At 36.7% G+C, this 13,652-nt stretch overlaps 1 protein-coding gene across 1 annotated transcript; it reads left to right on the top strand.

The window, feature by feature from the left end:
- The first annotated feature begins 241 nt into the window (after nt 1–241).
- LOC137925968 (probable sodium/potassium/calcium exchanger CG1090) lies at nt 242–13,652 on the top strand. The gene is made up of 15 exons (XM_068769472.1): nt 242–410; nt 1,140–1,311; nt 2,084–2,162; nt 2,852–2,993; nt 3,814–3,924; nt 4,870–5,047; nt 6,464–6,610; nt 7,148–7,245; nt 8,154–8,260; nt 9,164–9,280; nt 9,702–9,792; nt 10,940–11,104; nt 11,481–11,583; nt 13,005–13,135; nt 13,453–13,652. The coding sequence occupies exons 1-15, from the start codon at nt 245–247 to the stop codon at nt 13,650–13,652; spliced, it is 2,007 nt and encodes a 668-aa protein (XP_068625573.1). The 5' UTR covers nt 242–244.

Genomic DNA, 13,652 nt, shown 5'->3' with positions numbered 1-13,652 from the left:
GACTTGTTTTAGACGTGCTGTATTCATTCGACGACTTTGACAGGATCCTCTTTTGATCTTGTGGGAGGACATCTTACGCTGCGCTTGTTGATTCGTGATCTCTGCTCTAGAATCTTTAGGTTCTGGCTACCATTTGTTTTGCATATGGTCTGACCATAGCGTACTTCAAATTGCTCCTCAATCATTTAACTATCTCTGTTATAATTTGTAAGGTTTATTTATAAAAGTTAATTAATTGCAGAGGATGCGAAGACCTCGGAGACATCGTTGGTTAACGGTGTCAGTGTTCTTCATCGCTTACTCGATCTTCCAAGCAGTGCTGAGTGCTTCGACGACTCCGCTCACTAAAACTGACACTACACCTGTTTCCCTATCTACCGATGATCATCCTACGAAATCATCAACCAAAGGTAAACATTTAAAAATTATTTTCTGATATTTATGTTTACATTAATCAAAGTTTAACTCACACTCATTCACAAACGAAACTCGAAGAATGGTTGTCTCAAAGGGTACATCGGTCGTACAATCGCGAGCCGGTAAATCCCCTACCAGAATTACCGATGACATATTAAAGGTCGCGGGAAGTCCCTTACTTTGGAAGGGAACTATGACTTATAGAGATTGTCTATCGGCTTACATGATGATGATTTTTTGGGATAAACTGTAGCGAAGTTGAAATGGATTGAGTAATCACATCGACAAGTAGCTTTAGTCCCATAATAAATAACGGTTACGTCAGCCTAAGATGAAAATGGAGGAATGGAGTAGATTTTTATGTCAAGATGATGGACATGGTTATTGTTCGTCAATTAGAATATTAGTCTATTCATACTCAATATTATTAATACCATCTCTACCAGTGAACATCTTACGTAAGATATGTTGTTTTTGTTTGTCACAATATTTATGACAAGACTAAATATACATAATTTTATGCTATAAGATGATTATGTAGTTTGTTACCATAACACAACTTGTAAATTTTATCAGTGGTGTTAAAAGGCTAAAGGGAATCCGCAAGATGGAAAATTATTATTATGATCTCAATTTACAATAATTATATAAAATCTATAAGATAACGTTAAAGTATCTAATTGTTAAAGAAATTGTCTGGTTGATTGCATTTTCAGTTTCAGAGAATGAAGTTACGTCCGCTCTCCCCGCGTCTAGTCCAGGTGAAGAAGAAGATGAAAGCAGCGAGAAGCCTCCGGAAGGCGGTAAAAAAATGCTCAAAGGAGTGGAAGAGGAGGAGGAAGGAGAAAAAAAGAAACAAAAAGACGATGGCTATGTGAATGTAAATATATTTTTGTAGCAAAATACGTACCCTTTAGTAATGGTTTCTCAGCTAGGAGCCATCTTAACAAATATCACTATGACACGTATATTTGACTCTACACTTGTTAATTTTAAATTGACTAGTTACATAACTTGAATATTGAGTTTGCATATGTTTTACCTTCCAGGTTGCAAAGTTTAAGTTAAGCTTGCACTTGTAACAGAATGTTTTATCAATCAAACTCGCTACCTAAAGATCTAGATGTGTGTTCATGATCAATGAGAAAAAAAAACCGAATAGAATTGTTAGAATTCATTGCGGTTTTAATACTGTAAAGAAAACAATATTACTAAAATTTAATACACATGTTTAATGAAATCAGGCTTACCTTGCAGAAGTCCATCCTAAGTAAGAAAAGGACCAATAAATGCGTATGCGGCAAACAATGCGAATTACACAACTGCCACCGTTAAATCACTCAACACGTGTTTTGCCCCTCCACGGGGCATCTTCAGGAATTTTGTTACACCGATTAGTGCCAAAGCATTGAGCTCACTCTGTGTTTGGCACTAATCGGTGTAACATAATCGCATACGCATTTGTCAGCGTGCTCGCGGGCGGTGCACTTTGTTGCACGACTACCGCTGCATGCACATGCAGTGATAGTCGTGCAACGAAGTGGCTAAATATTGGTCCTTTTCTCACTTAATACACATGAACTATAGGAATTAATACTGATAAATTCAAATACGTCTGCATCAGTTTTGTGATAGAAATAAATAAATAAAATAATAATAAAAACAGTAATATTTTTATGTTTCAGGACGACGCTATCCCGACTGTGCATCCGTTGAGGAATTGTACACCGCCCGCAATTGAACAGGTATTTGATGCTTTTACCAACTCTATTACTTTCAAACACTTAACATTTAAGAATCTCAGATGGGATATTTGTGATAGAGGCGTGTATTAAGTACAGGCAAACTAATCAACTTATTTTGATTTAAAAAATCAAATATTTGATTTTAGAATAAAACAAATACGATTCTACAGGAGCAACTAATAATGAATCTTTTGGATGTAGATTTTGCCGTGAGAAATATTTCGTTAATATCCTTTTCCACATTTTAACACATATGAAACACTTCCTCATAATTTTATTATGTTTAAATGGATTCCAAATTTGAATTTTTTATTAGATTAGTTCAGATAGACAATAACAGATGGCGCCACTAGTCTTTTGATATCGCGGTAGGGTTTCTTTCTATACGACTAATAAATATAAAGAAATCGCTTTTTTGCAGTATAGTGATTTGACAGTAAATTTGTGCTATTTCCATATTCGAAGCGACATTATGAATATGATAGTATGACATAAGCTGCCTCTATAGGTACAATTGGAATGTCGTCTGTCCACGTTTTAGTCGGACGTCGTAAATTGCGTTTGTCATGGTCTCAACAGAATAAGGCTTTAATAACTATATTTTCTATGTGCTATGGAGCCTGCCTTTTGCAAATTCAACATGTTAGTTATTCAGTTTAGACATTAACCTAGTTGTAAATTAATTTCAGTTCCCCCAACCGTTGATGGGTCAAACTGCGCGTAAGCATGGCGGTCTGATCCTCCACATCCTGGTGGCTGTGTTCACGTTCATCGGTCTCGCCATCGTTTGTGACGAGTACTTCGTCTGCAGCCTGGACAGGATCTGTGAAGGTCTGGACGCTTTGTTTTCATAATTCATTAATTTATTTTTATTCTTACCAATATTATTATTTTGACTTCTTAACGATCTTAGAGAAATGTTTGGGAAAAAAATATTAAGGTTTCAATAACGACACTGTATTTATATATAAAGGCTTTCCTTAGGCTACACACATTTACGCGCCCACGTAACCTCTCTAAATTATTGTGTAATACATTTAAAAAGTTTGATAACAAAAAATTATTAGAAAATCATATCACAGTGTTAAGGATTTTTAAGGTAGAATAAAGCTTGGATTCAAATAAATTGTGTTCTTCCAGCCTTGTCATCATGACATACACACGCGGTCACTGTAAATGATCATATGAACATAATAACATGAACAAATGAATAGATTTTGGACAAAGACTTTACAATGCATTTTTTTTGTACAAAAGTAAGATATTAATAAAATTAATTCTAAATATACAGCTTATAGATGAAAAGTGTTAAAACGGTTAGTTAATTATTTAATTTAAATTAAATACTCATTTGTCACCAAAAAACAAAGTTATCACTATTTAGTAATATATTCTACTTTATTTGTTTTTTCTATTGCGACGGGCCAATAACTTATTGCAGTAAAAAATCTGCAGGGACAGTAAATAATAATGAAATTTTATACGCAGTAATTTAAATTTTGAAAACTCTTTTTCATACTACATTATCATTAATATATTTGTTATTTTAGAAATCCAATTAAAGCTTTTACATCTAAGCACCTGCCATCTTGTATATTTTATGTTTCTATTTATTTACTGTCTGTATTTAATTCTATTTTTAATGCTATAGAGTTGAAACTCGCGCCTGACGTCGCCGGCGCAACCTTCATGGCTGCCGGCAGCTCCGCCCCGGAACTGGCTACCGTCGTCATCGGTGTATTCTGTGCCCAAGATGATATAGGTATAAGCACCACATTTTACATTCTTTTATAACGCCCTTTTTTAATAAATAAAATTCTTATAGGCTATAGGCGCTCTCCATAGATTTCTAATAACATTTCGAACGGTACAATATTCAGTGTCTTACGATGGCCTTAACAAGAAACCAGAACTTTAAATTCATATTCAAATAAATTCATCCGAAGTAAAGGCATACGGCAGAAAACAATGGAGCGGGGTATGCTCAGAGCTTCGCTGCGAAATCGAATCAGATATGAGAAGATCCACAGAAGATCCAAGGTCATCGATGCAGCTCGAAGAATTGCTCGTCTGAAGTGATACTAGGAGTAGCACATCGCCCGTACAACTATCAGCCGTTTTAAGGTTCTCCGGCAACAAGCCTGAAAAAGTATCGCGTGTGCAAGGAGCCCCCTCACTAGGTGGACAAAAATAATATAAAAATCCTTTATTCAACATTATAATTTTTAACAGAACTCTGCTTCGTAGGCTGTTATAGTTGTGAAGAAATGGAGATGAAGAAGGCATGGAGTCTCGGCAAGTTGTTGGATACAGGCAGCGTAAGAGCGATCAACGTGGGGTTTTGGGGAAGACCTATGCCTTTTTTTTATTAATTCTAATTTGGATCGCTAGTGTCTTTTTTTTTACAATTTTTTTTTTCGCTTTTGCTAAACGCAGACAGTTGGGAGAGGGTTGCCGCTATTTGATACGGATATTTCTTCTTCCAGCTGCGAGACACAAAACGCTGTCTTATAATTTCTTACAATTTTTCTTACACAATTTTCTCTTATGGGTAAATACAGCAAAAATTTATACATATTAACAATACAATTTGAAAGTTTTACTCGATTATTTATTAGTTGGTACAAGACCTATGCCTGTGTGCATCTATAGGCTAACGTAATAATGATAAAAGGCATAAGTTAAAGATGTGTGCACTTGTCACCAGGCGTATCGGGCGTGATCGGGTCTGCGGTGTTCAACATTATGTTCGTGATATCGGTGTGCGCGCTCTGCGCCGGAACCGTCTCGCATCTCAACTGGTGGCCGCTCTGCCGCGACTGCTTCTTCTACGCCATCTCCATCCTCGTCATGCTGTGCACCATCGCCAATAAATACGTATCCTGGTTAGTCACTTTAGATACTAGCTGAAATTAACAATGTACCAATCAAAATTTAGAAATTTTATCACAGTAATTTGTATAAAGACTTTGAGATGTTAAATTTAGCTTGTCCTTTATGCTTCATTTCTTATCTATATTGATTGTTTGTGTAATGTAAAATAAGAAAATGTATATAATTGGCAAGCGTAGAGTATGTAAAGGATTTATAGGATTCAAATTAAACAAAATACATTTTATATTCATTCTTCATTAAGTGCGCGAATGTTAGGTACAATCTGAGGTTTATTGGCTGTGTGAGACGCGGCAAAGTAGGTTTACAAGCCGCATACGAGATATTTAACAATACTCTACTACTAAACATTATGTTTGCCTGTCTTTTTCGTCCAACCGTTCTTTTGTCTCAGCTATACCTTATGTTAGAAAGTATCAAGGAAGCTTGTGAGGAGATTAGAAAAATAAAAAGCTCGCCTGACATTGTTGCGATTTAATTTCAAAGTTTAACCGTAATGGAAGCAATTATAGAGCTGAATTCGATAAAAAATGCTAAATAATTCAAATAGGTAGTTCACAAAAATATCCTATATATTTCTTCTTTTCGATTGTCATCAAAAGTTTGTCGGCAAGTGACAGGTGTTTTAATTTAATTTGTGATATGTATCGGATAGTAAATGTAATACTTTTCTTCTATATTTTTATATTATATTATAGTATATTTTTTATATTATATTATAGTATATTTACATTATTTTTCTCAATAAAGACTTTCTAGAACTTTGGAGTTTTGGACTTTTTTTTTTGGTTATACAGTAAAATTTAAAAACATATATAACACATATAAAGATATATACTTTTTCGTTATTGTTTTTTATTGTTATATAATTTAATTTTTTTACCCACGTTTTTGCATGTTACAGTGTTGATGTTAAAGAAGTAACATCTCTTAATCCATTTTAACGACGCCCCAACTATTTCCAGTTTTTAAGATTACGTTTCGTGTACTTTACGTTTACGTTACTTATACTCTGGTATTTATTCCCTTGATACATAACAAACTTTGAATTCCACGAACATCCAAAAATAACAACAACCAAAGAGAACAGAACATTTATTAAAAAGTAATTTACGACTCTCTAACCATTCAAATCAGTTGGCTGACGAATTATAAAAAATTATAAGTTATTAAATCAAAGCCTGAACCTGCATAAACAAATACAGTTAAGTGAAAAAGGACTGGCTTCGGAGGAAGTTTCTCTTAGGCACACGGCATACAAACCATCCGCTTATAGCAAACTAATAGAAGCTAAGTATAGAAGGAAAAAAAATAATTCATAATACATTTATTAGAAGTACCGGGTATTTTATAGTTTGTCACCTCTATCTTGGAAATTTGGGAAACTCAATATCTCTTATGATGTCCAGGCCTGAAGCTCTGTTCATGCTGATCATGTACGGCGTGTACTGCGTTGCGCTGAGGTTCAATACGGAGTTGGAGCGCTGGGCACTGACTTTGCCTCTGCCCTTCAAGCTGCCCACGCGTGAGGAACAAGCAGCCCTCGTCACTTACAGGTAAGTTAGTGATGTTTACACTGTTGAGAAACCAGATAATAAACAAAAAATATTCAAAAAGTCAAATGTCTTCATTTAAGTAGGCATTTACATTTACTCGCATTTTTATTGATTTTTTTAATGTGTGTAGCAAGTGATGATATACAGTTCCAAGACGTGGTTGCCTACGATGGGCCTCATGAAAAGGTCACTACTACAAGAGAAATGGAGATGGGCTTTGCTCGAAGTTTCGATGCTCATTGCTCGTTTGAAGTGGCAGTGGGCGGAGTACATCACTGGTGCATCCGATTATCCTTGGGGCCCAAGTTCCCCAGTGGTGACCACGAGCTGGTAATCGGAACGTGGATACGCCTCCCTCTAGGTGGGCTCTCGACATACATACATTTGTCGCTGGATGCGGGTAACGCAAGAATAATTATCGTGGCGATCCTCGTCTATGGGGTGAAAAGAAGAAGAAGTTATATAAAATCTAGATAAATAAAGAAAAAATAGGTCTAAAATAGAATTAAACTATCTTTGAACATGTTATACCGGCAGAAGTTCTGGAGGACAACCGCCTGCCGCTGCCGCCAATGGCGAGGGACAGTACACGCAAATGGACGGACAAACTAAAGAAACTCCTCTGCAGCCTACCGGTGAGCTTTGTATGGTAACCATGTCGATTTGTAGAATAGGGAAATTCCATTTTAGTTTTGGATTATTAGACTTGTTGCCGTTTGGACTCCTCTCGAAGAAGAGTGGATACAGAATATTTAATGGAATCAGGCGTTATTTTGCGGAAGTCCATCCTAAATAAGAAAACTACAAATATTTATCCACTTCCGCACATGCAGTGGTAGTCATCACAGTTACAGAGGCTCTGTATGTGGCACTAATTGGTGTAACATAATTCCTGAAGATGCCCCGTGGAGGGGTGAAACACGTGTTGTGTGATTTAACGGTAGCAATTGTGTAATTCACATTGTTTGCCGCATGCGCATTTACCAGCGGGCTGGCGGGCGGTGCACTTTATTGCACGACTACCACTACATGTGCGGAAGTGGCTAAATATTGGTCCTTTTCATGCTTTGGATACAGAATGTCAGTAGGAATTTTAATCTCGAAGTATACATGATAATTAGTTGAAAGGAGTAAACGTATCTCGTACCTAAAATCAATAGCTTCAGACATAATAAATAACGTAATGAAAATATATTAAAATAGAGAAGGCTAGTATGAATTAAAATAAATTATTTTTCGCTATCGGTCAAGGCAGACTGTTCTGCCAGAAGTGAATGTCCATTCGCATTCCAATAGAAAAAATAAATTGATGGAACATATTTTAACGCGATCTCACTTTATACGGTGTAATTGAAAATAGTTCTGGAAGCTCTAAAGCTTTTTGCTAAATAATTAGCTTTATATTATCTTTGAAGTCTTTACAGCTATAATCAATCATCCTTTGTATTAAAAAATATACTTTCTGTAATATACTTTGTGTTTGTGCATTTTGTTATTTAAAATACAGTCTAATATATTCCTTATCTAATAATGTATTTTATAGCATACAATCCAGATGGGGCATACGACAATGCGGCGTACAACGCGGAGTCTGTCCCCGTGTGGGATCCCAACCAGGCCTGGGACCCGGACCGTGCTTGGGATGATCAGGTATGTTTTTTAATCTATATCTCGTGTTGTTGTGGGTTCTTCTTGTTTAATGTATATCTATTGCGCGGTGCCCCTTTAATAACTTTCCGAACAACTAACGCCATCTATCGATGCCGGCCGATACTACAGAGTTCAGACATGAAAAGGACGTAATACTTATTTCGACTGGTTTTAATAAAAATCTATGGGGGAAGTCTATGTCCAGCTGTGACCGTAATATGGCTGAACGAGCTTCGAGCATTTGACAGTTGGCTATGAACTTCGCGCGTTTGACAATTCACAGTGAACTTCGCGCGCTTGACAGCTTGTTATGAGGTTCACGCGTTTGACAGTTATCTCTGCAAATTAACATTGTCATTAAACATAATTTATCTATATGAAATATTTTTTTTTACATTTTATCAATAAATAAAGTGATCACTCTGAGAATGTTACAAGCCAATAGCTTCTAGGAGGAAAACTCTATATTTAAAATTACTTCGCTGACTACGTGACTTTGTAAGTGTTTTGGTACAATTAACATTTAAATATGAAGTTTTCGCCAACATTTAGACGTCTATATGTTTTTAGACGGTTTTCCTCTTAGTCGTGTAATATTGTTAAAGCAATTTGGTCGTTACGTTTTCACTATTTTAGAAAGGTTCTGTGAAACATCAAATCGACAACTAGTCTTTCTATAGCAATGTCCAAAGATAGCACAGTTCAAGAATCATTGCTTCATTTTAAATTCATTGAATGTAATAATAGTTGATGGACAGCCTCATGGTCATTGGAAGGTGCTAGGTTCGAGCCGCTTCCAACAGGACCCATTGAAAGACCATGGAAAGCTTAGATACACTATCTGCTAGACTTTCTTGAAGGTCCTACGGCTAGAATGATGATGCCGATTCATTTTGATTCCAGTCACAAGCTGCCTCCGCACAGCCAGGTTGGCAACAACAACCGCAGCCGGCACAAGCGCAGCCACAAACTCCTGCTCAGCAAGAGACGCAAGAGAACCAACAACAACCGGCACCCCCGGTAGGCTGCATGACTAAAAAAATGACAGTAATTTCATACTAAAATTGTTTGATTGGTAGAATCTATGAAAATGACTTCGTTAAGCGGAAATAGGATTTGAAATAAAATCACTATCAGACAACAAGCGCTTTTTAAAAGCGGTTTTACTTTATAACACCTATACGAATGAAGAATACAGCTGTTCAAAAGTATTAATGCCATTGTTTCTTAACGGACTACATAATAAGATTGACAACCTAAATAAACTTGTCAATCACTTCCCCTGAAAAGCAGTGCTAGACTGACAAAGATTATATAACTTACATTTAATGTTACTCATCGACGACCAATAAGTTAACGCTTAATGTTGAACTATTGTGTTGTATTTAATTGTCAATTAAATATGTTTAATGGTAAATTTCAATAATTTGTTTATTGATAGATACCCGGACCGTCTATGCCTGCATATTACAAAGCTAAGGAATACAACCCGGAGACCGCTGTGGACCCACTCGTTAAACCTGTCGGAGCAAGTGAGTCAAATTCTTTGTCGGATAAACACACTTACAACTTCTTCATATATATTTATTCACATTGTTAAGTACATGAGATGATTTAAAGAGTTTATTTGTGACGTCATGAGAATACCATATGAGCCCAATTCAATAGAAACCAGCTCCGGATTGAATTCACCTAGAATAGAATCGAAGGTTTCTAATGAACTAGGGAGATGAAGCCCACATCAAAATCCAACGGATTATTTTTGTGGTCAAATTTACAATGTTTTACAAGTCTAAATCAATATTAGTTGAACTCGTATACGACTAGAGCACGTCGATTGTTTATTGACATTTCTTCCTGTGATATTGACTTGTGATAATATATTTTATTTCAACTGTACCGTGTAAAAAATTTAATACATTTTATTCTTGATGCGGTGTGCAATTAAATTTATGTTTCCAGGTTGTATATGTAGTAGTTTCATTATTAACATGTCAACCGATAGACGCCAATTGCTAGGTATACCCCTCTCAAAGGTCTTTTTTTTATTTTTCTTTCTCCATCTTGTTTTCGGGACAGCCTCCTACTTCTCTTATCTTTTACAATTTCTCTCTTTATTTCATCTTTCATCTCTCATATTTTCCATCGTTCAACATACATTCTGCATCTACCCACATAATTTTTATGTACCGCCTTCCATCCCTCGCCACACTTTCTGTTACACGATTTTGTTGTCTAATTACATCATACATCACCCTGCAACAAAGCCGCAAGAAAGTGTGCCGGCTCTCCTTCTCTTCCAAAAGGGAAGGGATGTTGCCGTAAGCAATGCTTCTACCCATTTCCACTTCGTAAGCCACTCTTTGCACCATGGTCTAGTCCACCACTGGGTTACAGATGCACGATGGACTCTCTTTCAGCTAAAACCTATACAAGAACCCTCCTAAAGGCCGCTACAATGACTGGTTTTGCAGTACCCGCTTCCAGCGACTTCCTGGGACTTTAACTATATCGTCAGTCGACTCGTGGTCGCCGTTCGAAAACCTTTTTAATCACTCGATATTTGACTTACGTCGTTGTTTTTAATTCTCCTGCGAATCTTCTCATTTTGGATTTGATCTTACAGTAATGTTCCTATAATTATAATGCTATTATAATTTGTCGAATTGGTATTTTCAGACCAACTGCAGCTGGCGTGCTGGTACGTGGCGTACCCTATCCACTGGTCGTGCCGGCACACGATGCCGGACTGTCGCGGCCGCTGGTACCCCATAACCTTCATCATCTCCATGCTCTGGATTTCCTTCTACTCTTACTTCATGGTCTGGATGATCACTATCATTGGTAAGTCTGTCTTTCTTGTAAGAATGCATTTGTGATATATTTTTATAAAAATCGTCGCACGAAATACAACGACTGGCAAAACGTCACATAGTATGGGACAGATATAGTGCTCTACGAAGCCGAAATTAGCCGATTGTCTCTTTCCAAAGGTCGATGTGCAATATGTATCGCCGGGTACTGTAATTAAATTCTAAAATGCTTTTTCTTAGTACATTATCATCACGTCATCTTTTATTTCTGAGAAATAGAGTGACATGTTCACCTTTTAAAGATTTACATCTGTAACCAATCATGCCTTATTAAACCTTTGTTAACATAATTTATAGAATTGCATGGAATATTTGTCTATTATCTATAAATTTATTCTATTTTAAAGGCTACACCCTGGGCATCCCGGACACAGTGATGGGCCTGACATTCGTCGCCGCCGGAGTATCCGTACCCGACGCGCTGTCCTCTCTCGCTGTTATTAAGGAGGGGTAAGTTTGAAATTCGTTTTTGAACCACAAACAAACCCAAATCTTCACATCCTACAGCATTTTTGCATATATCCTCAACTAGCTAGTCTAAACGCACACTTTAGATGAAATTGTATATTAGTATTTCTTTTATATTCGTCGTTGGAGCTGAAGGGTTCTCAAGTGGCAACCACGAGTCGGCAGATGCGACGTAGCTATGCCCACTAGGTGGACAAATGACTTAGTCAAAGTCGCAGGAAGTCGTTGGTTGTAGGTAAAGAAAAGACCAGCTTTGCAGTAGGTTTCTGTCAAAAGATCTACGTCAATGAATCTTGCTTTCTCACTTCGAATTTTAGCTCTCTTAACGAGTTATGAAAAAGGATATGCTCGAAATTTCTTTGAATTATGAATAAGGAGTTCCATAGACAAATGAACGTAACCTTAGCTCAGAAAATTGGCAAGTTGAAAGGGCAGTAAGCCACAGTGCCCTGGATTTGTGATATTTGAGGAACGAGGCGAAGGAGGTGAGACGGTAAATGAACGGAAATAAATATGAAAAACAATGATAGAAAATTATAGGATGAAAGTAAAGGAAAATATATCATGCGTAGAATGATTGAAGAGTACATAAATAAAAGGAAAAGCAAGTGAAAAAATCATTAAAGGTATGAGAGGTCCCCAAGGAGGGCAGCCATAAAAAAGAGGCAGGCAAGGGCAACCAAGAGAGCTGCACGTATGACTGAAATAAAGATAAGGCTTTCTTTAGCTGTTAACCCAAATGTACTGTAGTGCATGACTTCTTAATATCACCTAGATCTTTAATTTCAAGTTGACAATTATAAATTTATAAACGAAATATTAAACGACTTACAATTTATTCGGTGTTAACCCTTAATAGCCTAGGGTTTCAATTTTGATACCAATCTTTTAAACCGAATGTTCACGTTACTATTAGTTCTTTTTATAGGTTGGATGTACGTACGCATTTTACTGTTGTATAATATTTTTTCCAACGAAATTAAAAAAAAATCTATTTTTCCCTTCATCTAGACCCTCAAGCAAACACAGTAATATTAAAAAAAAATCACTTTCGTAAATCAGGCTATTAACGGTTAAATCATTTGCATTTTTAATCTAATATGTATGTTATCGTAAATGTCAACGAACTGTGGTAAGTCTGCGATAAGAACTGATATTTGCGAATATAGGTCGTGGGTTCGATTCCTGGAATACAATCCTAAATAATTATCACTTTGTGGATTAATTGTATAGGATTATCACTGCCGCAACGTCCTCTGCCTACCATAATACCACACTGGAATAGCGAACCCGCCTATAATATGTTGCGATTATGGTATATTCTCTTTTTGATATCTTTGGGGGTGGTCTATGTAAAGATTCCAGGCTCAGTGACGTCATAATTATCTTAATTCCACGTGAAGGTACGGCGACATGGCGGTGTCCAACGCAGTGGGATCCAACGTGTTCGACATCCTGGTCTGCCTGGGCTTGCCCTGGTTTATTCAGACCGCTATCATTCACCCCGGCAGTCACGTTAACGTCATCAGCAAGGGTAAGTTTCTGTACCATTTCAATAATATTTATCTGTATGTGGGGATAGTCTATTTTGAAATTACCCTTAACAAACTAATTGCTCCGGAAACACTGCTATACATAATCACCCACAAAAATGTTACTAATTTTATAGAACTAAAGATATAACCAGCCTACCTTATGTATGTATGTACATAAGGCTAACATTGGAACTATAAGTCAATAGCCATATGGATAGGTTAACTAGATTTCTTAATATTCTTATATACATAAATCAGATTCTCATATATACATTGACCTGTCGTAATAATTAGTTCAATGAACAATTTTTTTTAGGACTAATCTACTCCACGCTGTCGCTGTTCTCGACGGTGGTATTCCTGGTTGTAGCGACGCACGCAAACGGTTGGAAGTTGGACCGTAAGTACGGAGTGGTGCTGATGATTTGGTACCTTCTGTTCATAACTCTCGCCAGCTTGTACGAGCTGAATGTTTTCGGCAACTTCCATCAGCCCGACTGCGAGTCCGAGTATTAA

Source organism: Battus philenor, unplaced genomic scaffold (assembly GCF_028537555.1).
Source record: "Battus philenor isolate CCGP_79_NKW_IND1 unplaced genomic scaffold, ilBatPhil1.0.hap1 SCAF_28, whole genome shotgun sequence".
In the NCBI taxonomy this organism is placed as follows: Eukaryota; Metazoa; Arthropoda; class Insecta; order Lepidoptera; family Papilionidae; genus Battus; species Battus philenor.
Note: the sequence above shows the minus strand (reverse complement) of the source record. Positions and strands in the feature narration are given on the sequence as shown.